This window comes from Pteropus medius, unplaced genomic scaffold (assembly GCF_902729225.1).
Source record: "Pteropus medius unplaced genomic scaffold, Ma_sr-lr_union100, whole genome shotgun sequence".
NCBI classification, from domain to species: Eukaryota; Metazoa; Chordata; class Mammalia; order Chiroptera; family Pteropodidae; genus Pteropus; species Pteropus medius.
Window position 1 is genome coordinate 25,064,269 of NW_024349800.1, and position 19,359 is coordinate 25,083,627.

A 19,359-nucleotide genomic window follows, 5' to 3' on the forward strand; every position below is an offset into this window, starting at 1 on the left:
TGTTCAAATTACAATTAAATGTTCTTGAACTGTGTCATATTTTATATACGAAGGAAGCTAAATAAGATAAGTGAAGTTAAACTGAAATATAAACATTTTAATAATTTCCTGTTCTTTCATGTGGATGGATCATTTGTGTCTTGACTTCTGTAGTATAGTCAAGAATTAGGTTAGTGATTTTTCTCTAGTTTGATTTCTGCCATATATTTATAGTCTACTTATCGGGGCTCGAACAATTGCCACAAGTTTCTTGATTTTTTTAACTTTTGTTCCATTGTACAATTTTAGATTTTCCTTGTCTTTTACTGCTCTGATATTGTTTCATTCATAGCATAGTGAATTAAGTTATTAATTGAATGTTATTTATATCAATAAAATGTTTCCAGCTTACCTCTGCCAAGGCCTGATTTAAATATCTAATTTTACTAAATATTTAAGCGCTTCAATATATATATTTTTTACCAAATTGAATTAGAAGAAATATGTGCAGTATTTTCTACTTTGAACAATCACAATAGAAAAATTACTAGTTATTGCAGGTATGGGAAATCATAATAGACCTCTGTTAATGGATCAGTTTCCTCATTTAGCATATATTGTTTAAAAGGAATGCTTTTAATGGCTGGATGGTATTTCATCATTACATAGGTATTATAGCAGTTAATTTTGAAATGTTAATTCTTTTAAAAGTATTTGTGAAACCACCAGTTTTTTAAAGTGGTTAAATCAATTTATATTTCTCATATGTGCATCTGCATACCTTGTTATCTAGCAATTTCCCTGCTAAATGTGGGCCCTACAGAAATATTGAGATGGTTACCAAAAGACACATTCAAGAATGTTCATAGCAGCACTATTTAAAATAACTAAATATTCTTTTAATAGCTACCCTAATGCCAAAAAAAAGAGTAGGAAGGAAATAATGTATAGCAATGACAAAGATGAACTACAACTGCACAGAATAGTGTGCCTGAATCTCACAAACATAATGTTGAGTGAAAGAAGCCAGATCTATCTCTATTACTCCAATTTTATGATGTTTAGAAATAAGAAAACATATTTAGTAGTCAAGGTAATAGTTACTGTTATTCTGTTAATGGGTTGTAACTGACTGGAAAGGGGCACAATGAAGGCTTCTGGTATGCTGGTAATGATTCGTTTCTTGATGTGAGTGCTGGTTGCACAGGTAGGTTCACCTAATATTTTGAACTTTCACTTAGATTTATATATGTTTTTGCATGTCTGTTATATTTCAATAAAAAGAAAATGTGAAAGATGAAATATGTAGCCTTTTAGAGACTTGTTTTTAAAGTATATATAATGATATAGGTATATACTCACAGGCCCATCTGTTAAAAAGGTTACAAGCAATATCAGAAACTGTAGAATGGTTATTTCTGATACGCTTGAGTTATTTTTTTCTTCTTTAGGCTCTTCTGTTTTCCAGGTTTTCCACCATGAGCATATATTTCTAAGTAAACTTAGAAGGGACAGTAGGAAGAGAAAATCTGTGTATAATATGAAAATTGTCAATCTGGATTTTTTATTAAGTTTGAATATGTTCACTCCCAAATTACTTAAAGGTGAACCATTTTTTATCTGCTTGAGGCAATCCCTGTATCCTAATCAGTTACTAAATGATTTATTGAATAGATAGTAAACATAACTATTATGTCAAAGTTAATTTTGCCTTCAAACTTGACTCCTTAAGGTTGCTATTTCATGCCAGTCTTAGTATAAGAGAAAGTCATATGTGACAATACTTAAAGAATAGTGGTATTTTTTCAGCCTATGAAATATGCAATATATCCAGTGTATTCCAGCTGAATTTACTGAAGTAACCACCGCAAATTGAAAAAAATTAGTTTTGAACATATTTTAAACATCATTAGTCTGGGTTTCCTGATAAAACAGTGGTTGTTGATGGGGTGATTCCCCTCCCCCCCACATTGTCAACATCTGGAGGTACTTTTAATTGTTACGTTAATGAGTGGGATTGGAGGTGTTATCACTAGCCAAGGATGCTACTAAACATCCCATAATACAAAGGACAGCCCTCCACGACAATATCTGGCCCAGAATGTCAGTAGTGACATCAGAGTTTGAGAAATCTTATTCTAAACAAGATTTCTTTCTCCAAACCCATCTCCCTGAGTTTACCATCAGAGTCAAAAAGGAAGGTTGCACAGGTGTGCTAATATTAATAGGAAAGCTCTTTCTTATGTTGAAATAAACAAATGGAGCAGTGCAACCTTCAATCATTTACCATTTCGTGATACTTGACAAAAAACACAGAGGTCTACTCCTTAATGATAATTTTTTATATATTTCTGGAAGTTTTATGTTTCTTTTGATTTTTCTCTCTGCTACCTAACCTTTTCATTTTCTTTCTAGTTCCTCATTTACCCAGGTTTATAGACCTGTCAAGATTTTTGTTTGTTTGTTTTTGCTTTTCTATGGTCATATTCCAATATATTTTATAAAATGAACTTAGCTTTTTTTTGAACAATAATATCGGCTCATTACTTAGGAAGCATAGAGATCTAAAATTATAGTCTTCCATAAGTCACTCACCCATATTCTACCATTTATATGGAACCACTGTAAACACTTTTTTAAAAATGCCATCATAATCTTACATGCAACATGTGCCTTGTGCACGTTTATTCTTAGGCAGATTGTTTTATAGGGCTCATAATACCATTTTGGCAATGCAGGAAGTTTAAACTTACAGAAACAAATGGTAGACTGTTATGCAGAATGTTGTCATAAATTTAGAGGCAGATAGTAGCTCCCACAATGAAAAGTCCATTACTTTTCAGCTTGCTATTTGTACCAAGGATGAATAAGAAGACTGCTGTCCAGTGAGTACCAGTGTAGGAGTTGGGTTGTAATCAGCCCTTTTGGTGTTTATGTTTAGTAAAGGGCAGATTCACATCCCGTGCTGAGGCACCCCTGAAATTCTGTGGCCTCCCAAGAATTGAATTGAGGCTCTGACTAGGAACCTGTCCAGTATGCTTTTTATTGCCACTGATCCACTGTAGATACTTGAACTCATGTGTTCAAATTCTTTGCCTTTGTATACAAAAGATTTCTGAGTGAAATTATTGCATATCTCAGTGATCATATTTACAAAAGTAAAGATTCAGATGATCAAGAAATGGTTGGTATATACTGTTGGTATATATACTATATACTGTTTTTGTATTGTTTTACCCTTCATAAAGAATATATTATATTCATGATTTCATGTTAACTTGGTATATATAATTTATAATGACTGAATAGCATTTTGTAGAGACATTAGTCTTCTTAAAATATGGAGTCCAGGATTAGGAAAATATTGTTCAAATGTGACTTTTAACTGAGGACCACCAGCAAATGTGTCAGTTCTACTAAGGCAACATAAAGTTGCATTGGTAATTCTTATTAGGAGTACTACGCTATTGCCTAGTAATTTAAGCTTCTAGTTACAACAGAAACTCTTAGAATCAAGCAAAGAACTAGGACACTTTAAGGTAATAGTGTTTTTCTTGAGTCTCAAGTTAGTATCTTGTTACTCTGGGTCATTGAACCTTTTTTGTCCTGAACACGTTGTTGCTTAGGATTGTGTGTTTTGGTATTCGAAAATTTCACTCTTGGAAAAATTTCTGAAATGTAAGTTTGAATATAACAGTTCTGTTTCATGTTGAGTTTTGTAAACATATCAGCAGTCAGAACTTTAACGTTGAATATAAATTGTCACCAAGCAAATAAATTAATTATCTTCCTCGTTTTGTACATGTTATTGATTTCAGTCTACAATCTGTATGTACTTTATATCATTTTCCCTTTTAAATTTGAGTTTGAATAAAATGTTCTAGTGTTTGGGGATCATTTTGAATTGATCACATTTGGATTTTGTCATTTCTTACATTCTTAAACTTATAGTACTTAAAATGTGTGGCTTCTATGTTCTTTGAAAAATTTTCAAGGAGAAAAATTGGAATTTTTATGGTCTTAGGAAAAACTTTAAAAATGTTTTAGTCATTTAATACGTAATTCTTTCTTGGTAATTCAGTTTTTATATTATAAATTGTGGAGAAAAGCATTCCCCTTAGGGAAGGAGTAGGAGGAAGTTGAGTCCCATTTCTACATTTCTATTTTCGGTTGTTCTTTAACATGAACCACACCATTATTCACTCAACCAATATCCATTCACTGCCTGGCTTCCTGTTCTCTAATGTCAAGGATCATATGCTTGCTTCTACATAACATTTTATAAAGTTAAAACGTGTTTATTGTAGAAAACTTATAGAATATATTTAAACAATCTAGACTCTTAACACCATTGACCACAAGAGATGATTAAATGAGATTTTCAGAAAATATACAACTGTTTCATACTATGAGATGCCATAGTTTCTTCTTAAAGAAAATAAATGGAATTTCTAGTCTTTGTTTCTTTGTACGTTAGAATCATTGTTAAAATCACACTTGGCAAACAATTTAAAAATATGATTTTGTGATTTTAGATGGAATTTTTCTATTTTTTTCTTTGTGAGATCTTACTGATTTTATGCTTGTAAAAGTCTTAGGTCAAATTTATATATATATTTGTTTGTTCTAGTTTATTATGTCTTAACTTTTAGGGAAAACTCCACTAATGTTTCTGAAGTTTTGACCAGGGATTTTAGGTAAAGAATCTAATTCTCCTTAATCCTCCATGATCTTATCCCAAACACCATTACTGTGCAACTTGGTAAAAAATATTTTAAATTTTAATATTTTAAAATATACTTTAAAATGTTAATATTTTAAAGTAAAGAATATTTACATTGCATTTACTGAGTATCAGGCACTTAACTATTTTCATTACTTCACTAAATACTCCTAATGCATACCAATGTGGTTTTGGTTCTCTAACATGTCGTTTCTTCTGTCATCTGGTAGTATTTTTTTTCTGTCCTTGTTCTTCATGACTGTTACAGCATTTTACAAAGTTTTTCCTCCGTCCTTGAAACTTCTGTCTTTAAGTTCTTTGCTGGTTCATTATTTAAGCAAGTATATATTCAGTGTGCACCATATTCAGGGATTTTAAATAAGATTTTGCTCTCATTGAGCACACTTTAATGGTAGACACATTAAAGGAATATTCTTTAGGTGATGATGAATGAAGAAAAATCTGGAAGGAATCCAAAGGAATAAGGAAGTTCCTGGGGCATTGGAAGGGTGTTATTTAATATAGAGTTATCATGGTCATCCTTTCTTTCGACAGTTGAGGAAACATGAATAAAGTGAGGAGTCCTGCAGGTAGATATTTAGGTAAAGAGCATTCCAAGTAGAGGCTATAGCAGAGGCCCTGCGGGGCAGGAATGTGCTTGTGTGTGTTGAAAGGATAGCAAAGAGGAAGATTGGAAGGAAATTAAGTTAGAATTGAGCAGCACAGACATATCACACAGGGCTTTGTAGTTCAATTGAAGTACTTTGGGTTTCATTCAGAAACAGGAAGTTTTATTTTTTTCTAATTTCTGCTACTCAGTATTCACCACTGTTTTCCTCCTATTCAAAAAGTAGGCATATTGGGGGATTCTGATATCCCCGGTACCCTCTCAAAGAGTAGGCATTTGTTGAGGTCTTGCTTGTATACCATACTTTGTGGTTAAGGTGCCAACTTTTTTCTTTTTAAAAATTCAAGAAGCTGTATTGGCTCCTGAGCTTTAAAAAAAGAAATTTAGTATCTTGTTAGAGTAAGTCCTTCTTTCAAGGCTCATACAGCCAACTTCCTTGCCTACTAAGACTTCTGAGATTTATATGTCAGTATTTTCCCTTTACCCCTTCCTTTCAGAAGATAAGCATACTTGGATCTACTTTAGTTCAGGTGATTTCCTATCCCTTTTTTGCTTCTTCATACTTGAGGTATATGGTGTGCCTTTATTATTAACATCGTTCCCAATGCAGGGATTCTCAACTTGGATACAGATCATATTAAGTAAGAATTGGGGAGAAAGTGATAATTTTTAGAGTTTGAAAAAATAATCTCTACATTATTGCTGCTCAGAATGTGGTCCACAAACTAGCAGTCTATCACGGGTGATCTTGTTCGAAATGCAAAATTTCTGAACTTTCCTCAGACCTACTGCATCAGGATTTGCATTTTAACAAAATTTTCCCAGGTGAAGCAAGTGCACCTTAACCTTTGAGAAAGCCTACTCTAGATAACTTACCTAAGCTACTGCTTCCTATTTTCTTTGATTAAATTCTTAGAAGACCCATGATTTGTTAAAGAATATGTACATTTCTTATATGTACATAGTTAATGTACATAATTTTCATGAAAATGATTAGCTTTAAATGCTCTTCACTTGTTTTTATACTCAGATATTTAGTGTATTTTACTTCAGAAGTCCTGGATTGAAATTTTAAAACTTGATTTCTTGCCCCAATGTATAAAATACATTAGAAAAATATTTTAATGTTTATATGAGATATATGTTGTTTATTAAATCATTTTTCATTTAAGATTTTAAATAGCTGAATTTCTGTAAAAAGCTAAAATTATCGATAGTAAAAATTATTTTATTCTATAAATATGTTTTTGCTGTTTCAGATCAGTAGTAATTTCACTTCGGCTTCTTCCAAAACTGTTTGGTACTTTTCAGCAGTTTGGGAGCAGTTATGACACACATTGGATTACAATGTAAGTAAATGAAAGTATTCATTTTAAAGATTTTTTAAAAAATTATAGTTATCAAAGAGGTTTTGAATAACTTAACTAGCTTTTATTCTGTACCAGAAAAATTTGCGTTTCATGTAGTTCAAATGTTTTTTTAGATCTCTTAGAGTGATGTCTCTTCCATTTAGCCCCATGGAGATTTATAACCTCATCAGTGGGAAAATCTGACTTTTGTATTCTTTGTAGTTTGAGGAAAATACTGTAAGCAATTAATGCTATAATTTTAGGGTGAAGATTTTTAGTATATCTAGCCATAGCTAAGGACTCCTGAAGAAGAGCCCCACTACAATAAACACTCTAAGATGCTTTTCATTTTTCCATTACTAGGAATTTGTTCTAGACATTACATCATGTTAGGGATAATCTTGACACCACCCTACCTTTACTCCTTATGATTAATTATGGTAAAAAATTCTTTCAGGGATAGATAGTACTTTGTGAAATTGTTCCAGTTTTAGGTAATACTCTAGAGAAAGTTGGCTGTCACAAGCCCTTTATTAATCTTTAACAATGTGTTATTTGTTTTATTCAAAATAGACTTTTGGAGAGATTTCAGAGACATTTAAATTTTAGGAAAAATTAGACCTGTTGAAGGATTCATTTGTGAGGTGAAGTGGGATGGCTTTTTACCTTATTTCTTACCATCTAAATTTAGATGGTAAGAGCACTTGCTTGCTTTCAAAGTGAATGCCATTTTACAAAATCCTTAGAAGTGGACACTATAGTTCTAAATAGAATGAAGTTCTTTAGAGTTATAGGCCTTGCTTATTGCTCTTTTAAAGGAAATCTATTTAAGCTGAACTTCTATTACTCTTTTTAAAGCATCTTAGAAAGTTTTTTTTTGGTTAATACTACAAAATGACTATTTGTGAATGCAAGCAAGGTCCTTGAGAATGCTAAACAGAGCGATGGAGGAAAACATTAGCATCCTTTAAGTACAGGAATAATAGTTTGAGTCCTATTTACACTTCCCACAGTGTTTAATTGGTTGAATTAATTGGTGACATATTGTAGCCATTTGCGGAGTCTTCATGTTAAAGAGTAACAAAGGGTAACATTCTTATAGAAGTGGCAGACTGAATATTCAGTTACTTACCAAGCACTTGAACTTAAGTATATTGAGTTGAAGCCCTTTAGCTTGTTCCTTAAATGTAAGTAAGCTCAGTTAATGACACTTCTCAGGGTTTCCAACAGGAGACTGGTATCCTAAATCTCATCAAGCTGATCACTTAAAAGAACTCTGAGCTCCTATGGTTAGTTGGCATCAATAACAAAAACTTCCACTTGTTGTGAATCTATTAGATGCAGTAGCAGTCAGTACATTATCTCTTAAACCAGCAGTCCTCAACCTTTTTGGCACCAGGGACCAGTACTTCTATGAGAATCTAATGCCTGATGATCTGAGGTGGAGCTGAGGCAGTGAGGCTAGTAGTACTGGGGAGCAGCTGCAAATACAGACAAAGCTTCAGTCCACTAGCCTGCTGCTCACCTCCTGCTGTGCAGCCCTGTTCCTAACAAGCCACGGACCCATACCGGTCTCTGCCAGTCCGTACCAGTCCATGGCTGGGATGTTGGGACACCTGTCTTAAATTCTTAGGACCCTTATTTTAAACTTAGAAATTGTTGTCCCTGATCCTTTTAGTAAATCTTTAGGTAATCAGGAGACAGACTTCAAGAGGTCAGGTTACTTGCCCAAAGACATGCAGCAAGTATATTAGAATTGGCTTTAATTTGTTTTCTTTCTATCACTTGATCTTCATTAAGTGATTAGCATGGTGAGAGTAACTTATTTTGAAAACAGGGCTATAGCCAAAGTATGATGTAAATTACATTAGAAATTTTGGACTTTTAATACTTCTTCATCTATACATTTTAGCAGATATATGGCTAGTTAAGTATTGTGTGAAATAGATTGTTAATTGTGGAAGTTATGGACTCTGGGATCTCTGATTGTATTTATCACTATTTCTTTTTTAATTCTAGTGTTTCTATGTTATTTTGGAGCTTAATACCTGAATATTTATTTGATTTTAAAAAACTGTTAAAAAAAGCAAATTACATATTGACAGTAAAAAAAAAAAACTGATTCAGTAAGTTTATATTTTATGTATTCCATGTGCCAGGCACTCTGCTAAATTCTGTTAAATAATGACCAAGGCACATAGTTCATTCTTAGTATGGACTGTATCATACTGTTTTCTATATTAATTCATGTTGGTTATTTATAATTAGCACTCTGCCAGACATTTTATTCCCTCCATAGGGATTGAGTATTTTGAAATTAAAAATGATAATGATACTTTAAATTTAAAAAAGTTAAGGTGCAGTGCTTCATATCTTTTCATAATTCAAATATAAATAGAGAGGGTGGCTTCATATTGTAGTGGTTAGCACATCTGCTTTACACGCAGAAGGTCCTAGGTTCGTGCCCCAGGTAGAGCCAGGCCCCCTTGGGGAGCTGGGGGTGCCAGGCCCCGGGTGCACACAGCAAGCATGTGGGAGGAAACGCCCCTCCTTTGGAGATCCAGTTCTTAAGAGGAAATGGTGACATCCATAGGTCAGGGGTGGAAGTTGGGGTGGGAAATTAAAGAGGAGAAAAAAACATATATATAAAAGAACTTATAAGTTTTGATAATTGAATGATTTTGCATTTAAAGATTTTATAGATATATTGTGTCTTAGAACAGATTTATTTTCTTATCCTATGCCTTTAAAATTATTTATTCTTTCAATTGGTCTAGGTGGGCAGAGAAAGAACTGAACATGATGAAGCTTTTTTTTGATAATTTGGTGTACTATATTCAAGCTGTAAGAGAAGGAAGACAAAAACATGCACTGTAAGCATCCATTAATTACATTAGTTATGTTTGTGTTGATTGTATAAGTTTCCAGTGTTTCTACTACTTTTTTTATATATAAATTAATGAAAATTTTAGTTGTAAAAATTTTAAGAGAGTTTTTTTTAAGTTGAAGAATTTTATAAGGGTATTTTTTAAAATAATTCTTAATCTTAGGGGGGAAATGTAGGTTATATAACTTGGGTGTTGGTTAACCTTCACTGTTGAGTCCTGTTCAAAGTCATTGTTTTCAGGAATCAAAAGTAAATTTTTTTCCAGAAATCATCAATATTCTTGTCTTAATATATTAGGGCATTGATTCGAAAATTTTTAAAATATCTACTTCCAAAGAAATATATTTAACATAGTTAATTTAAAACATTTTTTTTTTATTATTGTAACTGGATATTATTAAAAAATTTAGGACGTGTGTGGAAAGTTTAAAAACCATGATGGTATAACTGGTTAATATTTCATCATTGGAAACCTTCTCTTGATATATTGAAGTGACTTTGGATAAGAATTGGTAGAAATTGGTCAGTGGTACAGCTGTGTGTAAAGCCTTCTTATAGGGAGATGCCTGCTCAGAAGTAAACATGTAAAATTCAGAAGGTTTCTGCTTGTGAGTCAATTGGTGGGGACTGATGGCCAAGTCGGGGAAACCAGCGTAGCATCAGTATCAGCATGTCAGTGAGTAAGAGAAGTAGTGCAGTTTTTATTGAGAATATATCCATGGAAAACTTCCACACGAATAGAAAATAGGTACACTGGAGAAGTGTTCAGGAAAGTCATAGACTTACCTACAAAAACGAATTCACTAATATTTTTCTCACAAATCAATTTTTTCTCCAGATTTTACTATGTCCTTTAGAGTACCACCATCCTGTCAGTTGACTAAAACTTGGAGACTTGGACTCCTTTTGTATTCTTCTGTTTCCAGACATGAATAATGATAATCATCATGATGATAAAAATAGCCAGTGTTCATTGATACTATGTGCCAGATACCATTTAAGTATTAAGTTTTAACTTAAGATACACAACAACTCAATTGAGGTGGGCAGTCTCATTTTAAAAATGAGAACACTTACACTATGAGATACGTAACTTCCCAAAGGTCACACATTTTATAAATAGTGGAGCCAGAGTTTCTTATAAACATATTTTATAAATATACATTTTATAAACAGAACGGTCTTGTTTTCTGTAATTCATATTCTTGTGTGCTCCATTGTACTGTTGTCAATCTCTAGTTCTCTTAATGCTAAAATATTTCTCATGTCTAATTTTTTTTCCAGGCTTGGATTTTTTTATCATTTGTAGTAAAATGTACGAACTAAAATTTACCATCTTGACCATTTTTAAGGGTACAGTTCCATTGGTATTAAATACATTCATATTGTTGTGTAACCACCACCACCATCTAACCCCATAACTCTTTTTATTTTGTAAAACTGAAACTTTATACCTGTAAATAGTTACTCCCCATTGTCACTTCTCTCCAGCCCCTGGCAACCACCACTGTCCCATGTCTTTTCAGCAGTTGACATTCCCACACTGTTGCAGTCCTTTTAACCTCTAGATCAGTCATCTTGCCTCAGTATGCCCTGCGATTGTTAATTCTTATTAGAAAAGCAGTATGATATTTTTGGAAAGCACATGAGCTTAAGAATCATACAGACCTGGATTTAGATTATGAATCTATTGTTTTGATCTTATTTCAGTTGTTTACCTCACTTCATAAATTCCAATTGTTTACCTTATGAATTTTTATAAGAATTAAATACTTTATTAAGTTGCATCTGACAGTAAATTATCTATAAAATAAACCTTAGAACAGAGAGAGATCTGGACTGTTTTAGTATAACTCCTATGTTCCTCAGGCTATAAAACAGAGTTGCACATTTGCTACTTTCTGGTAAAGCATACTGACTTCATGAGTTTGTGCCCATTTCTTCAGTGGGCATTATAGTAGGAAAGTTCTAAGATTTTCACCCAGGACAAAAAGATTCTGTGGCATGAAAGATAATACATTATTTTCTAAATGAACATATTTCTTGGATCCAGTGGCCTCTAGAGAAAATCCTATCTGTGTCAGTATTGAGGATACAAAGAGAATGAATTTTTTAAGGCATTAGTTTGTCACTGAAGTTTTATGCCTGTGGGGAGATTATTTTTGTTCCATATTTCCTATAATGTCAAGCCATGGACAAACCCATAAGCACTTGTCAGTATTGATATCATCTTTGTTTTGCATCTCAAAAAATTTTCTGGCTGATCATTTCAGCAGCCAGTGGGACCTTAATGGAGCCTTTCAAGTGTGGAGCCAATGGTTCTACTGTGGAAGCTGAAGAAAGGATGATGAAGGGACTGGATCCAACTTCCTAGGGTTATCAGTACCTTAATGTGAGATGCAAGTATAGGGGAAGAAAATATTCAGGAAATAAAGGCACTTTGTAAAGGATAAGACTTTTTCCCCTTTGATGTCTGTGACCAATGTCCCTCAGACTCAGGATGAGAGAAGTACAGTAACTTACTTGAAGTCACACAACTGATAGATAGAACTTGCACTTGAACCTGTACCCCAAGGCCTATGCTACAAAATCTGTTCTTTTAGTAAAAGGACAAGAAGCTATTAATAGCTGTTTTTGAATTTTTATCAGGATAGCATTCTAGTCTGTGAGTTACTATATTTACTATATTTGTTGCTCCTCTACCCCCAACCACTTTGCCAAATAATGTACTTTCATTTTCACAAAAGGCATTGCAGCAGAAATGAAGCAAAAGTTTTTTTTTTTTTTGCCAACATTAATATGAGACAGTAAAAAGCAATAAAGATATAGCCAGCAAACTCAATCTTTAGAAAAGTGTAACTTTAAACTTTAGGAGTGAATTTAGTGTAATTTTTGAAACCAGCTAGTTTGAGTAAGATTTCAAAAATTTGCGCTTACTTGAAGATTATTGGAAATTAAATTAAGAGGCTCTTTGAGTCTTTGAAAGCAGAGATATAGATCAGAGCTCAGTCTTGCTGATGCCTTTTGTTGGCAAAGAGGTTTGGACATTTCATCCCCAACTAGCCTTTTGATTTGTGACATAGAGATAAGAAATCATGATTGACTTACTTTCATTGAGTGCTCAGGTGCTTATGAGACTAGAATGTTATGGTATCACACAGTTTAATATGCAGTTCACAGGGTTGCTTAAAGGAATCTTAAAATGGAAACCTGATCATTAGCCTCTTCACCCTCCAACACCCTTCAGTGACTTCCATCTAGATCAGTACCAAACTCTTCTGACATTTTTGCTAGCCACTGTCTGGCCCTAGTCTGTACAGTTTCAAACACATCTACACTTCTTCCCGTAGACCAACATTTACTTTTTAAAATGCTGTTTCTTTGCAAATGGCTGCAAAACGAATTCTCCGAGAACCATGTAAAATCACCTATTTAACAAGCTTTCAAAGCAATTCCTACTTTAACCATTGAATTTTGTACACATGAAATTTAATTAGATTCAAAATGACATTCAGAAATGCCAGTTGTGTATCAGCTGAATTCTTGATGATCTAGATTTGTAGAAATATTTTATTAGTATTTCTTGTTTAAGGAATATAGTTAAATCACTGGAGGGGGACAGTGATAATGAAACATGCAATTTCTAGATAAAGATATAGTTTTCTGTTGTAATTTATGTGCATATTGCATAATTTTAAAATGACATTTTGTTCCACTGTTCTTAGATATTTTCTTGTCATCTAATTTGAAAGTATGTTTTCTAATAGTTTACAAGTTTTTATAATTTGTTAAATAACATAAATCTCAAACATAACATTTGGCTTTATGACCATTTTTTGTGTAATCAAAGTTATATAATTAAAATATTTAATCATTATGAGTTATGAAAATGGAATTTTACTTCTTTGGTATAATTTAAGATTCGAGCCAGTAAATCTTTAAAAATAATTAAGCAATGTGATCTTTCAAAGAATTACTTTGATGATTTTTTAAATGCAGGTACAGTCATAGTGCCGAAGTTCAAGTTCGACTTCAGTTCTTGACTTGTGTATTTTCAACTTTGGGATCACCTGATCATTTCAGTAAGTTTTTTAATGAGTGTTTTAATCAGTTTTTAGATCTGTATTGATCCTCGAAGAATAGTCCTGTTAAATGTACTCATGCCTTTAGCTCTACAGTGATTAAATTATTGTCAATAATGAATATTTTCTCAGTCTGTATGGCAATATGAGTGTGACCCTGACACATTCTTTCTTCAGTCTCTGAAAATGCCAGTTTCTCAGTGGATAAACAACTCATTTTTAGAAACAAAATGTTTGGAATAGGAGAACATATCACATTAGAGTGATTGCATCTCTTTTATTACCTTTGGTTATAGAGTCTTCCTCTCACCCCATTTGGAAACAGTCATTGTCTATATATTATTATTGGGGCTAAGCTTATCCGAAATTGCTTGGTTTCATAGGCGATAGAAACATTTAGAGACCCTAGTTTTATTTAGATTAATCTCAAACTCAATTTCATTAACCATTAATTAACCTTAAAAAAATGGAGATTGGTCTATTATATTCATAATGTAGACTGTGTCCAAACCCACATGCTAGATGTTCTCACAAAAGAGGAGGAAGTTTGATTCTTTTGGCCAGAGCTCCTTTTCTCTTGCTAGAGTGATTGTATTATGTCTCAGTCTCCACAGTCGTCTTTTTCTGTGTGTCCATGTCAACAAACCTCATTAGTAAGGACATTCTCTTTCTTTAGCTAAGTTAATTTAGTCAAATTGATGAGTGTTTGACTAGCCTGAGAGGTATTACAACTTTTTAAACTCCATATATTTATGCTGGAGATGCACCATGTTTTTATCTTAACCATTTTAAGTCTATAATTTTTTCTTTAAATCAGGCTCTTTGTAACAAATACCACTAACATTTCAGATTTCAAAATGAAAATCCCTGTTTTTGATAGGAAACTAGTTTCTTATGTTATTAGGTCATTTATCATACCAGTTATATTGGATACCATACAGGAAATAAATAATATAAAATATAAAAACCCCATCTTATACACGGAGAAGTCAAACCAAAATAAATATTATCAGCATAAATAATTTCACATGACCACTAAGTTTCATGTTTGCTAAGTATAGATTCTCACTGGAAAATGTTAATCATTCTTCTTAGTATTTGAGTAAATTCGAATTATTTATTTTGCTGCTTTCATCCCAGTGAGCATAGTATAGATTCTTTGTGCATTATAGCCTTACAGTAGCCACTGTTCAGATAAATCAAGTTGAAAACTTCACTTCCTCTACATGATAATTTTGCTTCTCTTACTGACACAGTTCCTATCAGATATAATATCGTTACTCCAAAGTTATATTTAATAAGTTAATACTGATTTTTCAATATACCAATAATTATATTTTTTAAACTTAATAACAAAGGCATATACATTACCTATCGAATGTGGATTGGTGATACAGTCATCTATGAATATACTTTTGTTTTATCATATAGTTTCCTATGATTAACCTAGATGGTATTTTTTAGGACTCATACCTATTTTCTTCACTTATTTTTCTTCTTAATTAATGTGTTCAAATTATACATTAAAGATTGTTTCCAGGTTTGTTTGTTTGTTTTTAATGTTGGCTCCCCAAGGCACAAGTTCTTTTTAGAATAAATAATCTAAAATTACCTATTTATGTGAGAAACTGATAGGATACTTTTTTTTCTACTCAAACTCTTTGCTGGTATTGCTACTAGGTAAATATTTTCTCCAATGTTTTTCCATATTCTGGATCTCATCTTCTTTTCCCAAAAAAGAGAGAGGTTTCTTATGATTCTGTCATACCTGCATATCTCCTCTGATTCTGGGAAACAGTCACAGGCTTTGGAACCCCTTATGATATACTTTGTTTGTTTGTTTGTTTATATTTTTTACGCCTACAGCAGCTGGTATTCCTAGGTGGTCTCCCATCCAAGTACTAACCAGGCCCGACCCTGCTTAGCTTCCAGATCAGACAAGATTGGGCACGTTCAGGGTGGCATGCCATAGCCTTATGATATACTTTAGAAATCCCTGTGATGCTTTTATTCTAGCCTTTTAGATTGTCCATTTTTACATATTCAGACTTGTAATTGCCTGTAATACCTTCTCTTCTCTTTGAAAAGTTCTCAGTTCCTTCTGCCACATTTTGGAATCAAGTAATATTTGGTTCAAAGTACCATACAGATTTAATTTATTACATTGGCTTCCTATCTAATTGTATCCTCTGATCAGTTTTAGCAGTCAGTTTTCTTTTGCTTTATTCATCACTAGGATCTTTTTTTCAGAGTTTACAAAAATAATGCTTACTAGCATATATTGTTTATCTATTGTGTGCATAGAATGAGCTTTGAACGTGGTATCTACTCTATTCTTAACCCTTAAACCTTAGAACCAACTGCTCATCTTTTAGGATTACCTTCACTTAATCATGTTTACTGTAATACAGTGATATGTTCATATTTCAGGGAGAATGATTTTCCAGACCAAATGATTCTTCTAGGATTCTGTTGGTATATTTTTAAATGATTTATATATGGATTATATTTAACTACATTTTAAAAGCATAAATTATGTGAAATCTCTTACAAAATAATTTTTATAAAATGCTATAAAATATCTCCTTTTTATTTCTGGGTATATTGATGCTTCTAGTACATTGAATTAGGACCAAAACGTATGTATCATGATTCAAAGATTGTAATTTTTATCTAGGGTTAAGTTTAGAGCAAGTCGACATTTTATGGCATTGTTTAGTAGAAGATTCTGAGTGTTATGATGATGCACTCCATTGGTTTTTAAATCAAGTTCGAAGTAAAGATCAACATGCTATGGGAATGGAAACCTATAAGCATCTTTTCCTGGAGAAGGTAATTTTATTTCTTACAGTTTTGTTGTTTATCTGATTTTTCATATATCCTTTTTATCTCAAATATAAACTGTTTATTTCTTCTTTTGACAGTTTTAAATAGACAAATATACTGTTTTTCGGTAATGCTTACATAGTTTTTGCCACTTAGATTTGTTTTAATTTGTACTCCACAGTGCTCATATCAATATTTAGTTTATATTAAGAAAACTATTCTGTTCCTTAGCTAAAGTACTTACACTAACAATAATTAGAATAACTCTTTAGGCAAACACAAATAAGAAATGTGGGGAATTTTGATGTTTATTTTTTTAAATCATTAATAATGTAGTAAAATTTTCAAGAGTGGTACGCATACCCAGTAGTGTAGAACTGTGTTCTGTGACTCTTGTTTAGTTAAGTGGTTGTGGTTTCAGCCAGTCTAATGGAAAATAGAAGCCAATCTTCAAATTTTTTTGTAGACTCTTGGGAAGATATTTTTAGGAAGTGTTGTCATGATATTAAGATATTCTTTATCCAATTTTTGGTTTCCTTTATCAGAAGCAGCAATTGGTTCAGGTGATAATTTTCCATTTGAATTTTGAAACATCAATGATGAGGCAGTCAGCTTTTTAATAATTTTTATGCTTATTTTTGAGAGTATAAGGGCTCCTTGCAAACTATCACATGAGTTTTGGTACATGTAAATTAAATCACAATGCAAGACACAGCTACAAATAGACCTTCAGATATCTTAATTTTAGGCCCTGACTTACATACAAACCGTAGATATAGCTACCCACCTTATAAATGTGCATGGTATAGGTATGTAATAAATAATAAAAATTTTTTATTCATTTCTCTGATTTGAGTCTCTATACATCTCAAAAATTGAAACATGTCAGATACATTTTAATTATGACCTGAATAAAATTTTCATTCAATTATTATATATATTTTTAAATTATCACTGAAAATCTGAGCTGATACATTTCCTTCTATAATATTTTCAGTAAAATTGTTAATTTAAATTTGTTAAGTTAAATTCTATAAAATAAAATCTGTTAATTACCACACTAAAGCAGCTTTAAAAAATTTTTTTTAAGATGCCCCAGCTAAAACCTGAAACGATTAGCATGACTGGCTTAAACCTGTTTCAGCATCTATGTAACTTGGCTCGATTGGCTACCAGTGCCTATGATGGTGGTTCAAATTCTGAGGTATGGATTTTGACTTCATTTTATTGGGTCACCTTGTGGAATTTTTGTTTCATTCCTCAAATTAGATTACTGAATTATCTTATTTAGTTTATCAAGCATTGAATTTACTAACTATGAAACTTTTAATCCTATGTTTTAAAAAGCTTTGTCTTTTGGTTTTAAAAAGTTTTATAAAGCACATTTGGTGGTTTTTCATTACCAAAAATAACCCTGGTTTTGCTTAATGAAAACTTACATTTCTTGATTAATAGAGAAGAGGCCATCTGAGTGCTACCCTAACTGCTCCTAGATAATATTATCATGTAGTTTTGTCAAGTAGAAGATTAATTGGTCTAAAATCTGACTTTTATGCCATTTGTTGTGGCTAGACTTTTAGTTGCTCTTGGACAACTCCAGAGTTCCTGTTGGTAACCTCTATTCTCAAATAGAATCGACCTAAATCATCCTGACCATGAGGTATACGATTAGTTCATTAGCTGAAGACTCACAAACTACTAGTCTTATCTGTGGTTTAGAGTTCTATTTGCCTAGTTAGGTGGCTGCTAGGTTTTATTGAATGCAGACTGTTATTTGAAAAGTCTTCCTCATTGTACATTCCAGGTTATTATTGATAACTTTGATTTACGTAGTGTCCACTCATATCTTTCATTAATTTTCTTCTGAAATTGAAGTTTTGTTATAAGGTAACACACTATGTGGTAAAGAATACTTTAAATTGTATCTAGATAGCTCTCATAGTATCTAACCTTCTTTCCTTATTTGAATAGTGTTCCTTAAAAATTTTTTTTGGTCCTCTTATTTTGATGTTACTATGATAATTTCAGTCAACCAGCCAGATCTGATCTACCTAAGAGGTAGTCATACTCCAATTTTGAGCTAATACTGCTTTTTAAGTAGTTGATACACTGAGATTGTTCAGCCACTTATCAGAGGGATATCTTGCTTCACCTTGCACAGCTTTTGAGAACTTTCACGCTCCACTTTTTCTGTAATTTTCAATGAAAACATTCTCTTTGTCATCTCACAGTTAACATAATCAACAACTTGGGTTAACATACTTTTTAAAATTTTCATTGAATACCTGAAAGCAGTGACTATCAGAGTAAGTTCTATGAATGCATTGAAGCATTGTTATGCTAATAATTGTATGTGCCTTGTTTTTTTCTCTTGTAGTATGTTTTGGGAACTTTTCCCCACTATGTAGTCACAAATTTTGAGTTGTTAAACATTACACATTTATAAATAAGTATTTTTTGAATCGATACTTGTATATCTCAGTATTTGAGGAAATTTCCAAGTCTTTAATTTTTTTTATTATTTGATAACTCTTAATAATAGGAATTGCCTTCTAAATACTTTATAGAATATTAAAACTCTTGAATATTATATGACTTAAATTTGTTATTTTAGTCTTATCATTTACATTGTTTGACATAATATTTATAGATGTTGTTATACTTTTCTTTCTTAGCTTTGTGGTATGGACCAATTTTGGGGCATTGCTTTAAGAGCACAATCTGGTGATGTCAGTCGAGCAGCTATCCAGTATATTAACTCCTATTATATTAATGGTGAGTGATTTGAAATACTGCCTAATAGGTAACTTTTTATGTGAAATTTTTTTGTTTAGCTATAGTTCATTTTTTTAATATAGCAAAACAAGAATATAAGGTTGATACAC

The 19,359-nt window shown here is 32.2% G+C and overlaps 1 protein-coding gene and 1 pseudogene across 10 annotated transcripts in view; one reads left to right on the forward strand and one right to left on the reverse strand.

Annotated features, from left to right (window-relative positions):
• USP34 (ubiquitin specific peptidase 34) overlaps positions 1-19,359 on the forward strand; it is a 210,222-nt gene that overhangs the window by 98,397 nt on the left and 92,466 nt on the right. For all 10 annotated transcript variants that reach the window (XM_039887053.1, XM_039887052.1, XM_039887050.1 and 7 more), the window contains 6 exons: positions 6,590-6,679; positions 9,457-9,552; positions 13,566-13,648; positions 16,326-16,480; positions 17,565-17,678; positions 19,150-19,249. In XM_039887053.1, the coding sequence (XP_039742987.1) occupies positions 6,590-6,679; positions 9,457-9,552; positions 13,566-13,648; positions 16,326-16,480; positions 17,565-17,678; positions 19,150-19,249 (638 nt within the window). The remainder of the gene's footprint in view (positions 1-6,589; positions 6,680-9,456; positions 9,553-13,565; positions 13,649-16,325; positions 16,481-17,564; positions 17,679-19,149; positions 19,250-19,359) is intronic.
• On the reverse strand, positions 15,506-15,622 carry LOC120622663 (uncharacterized; annotated as a pseudogene).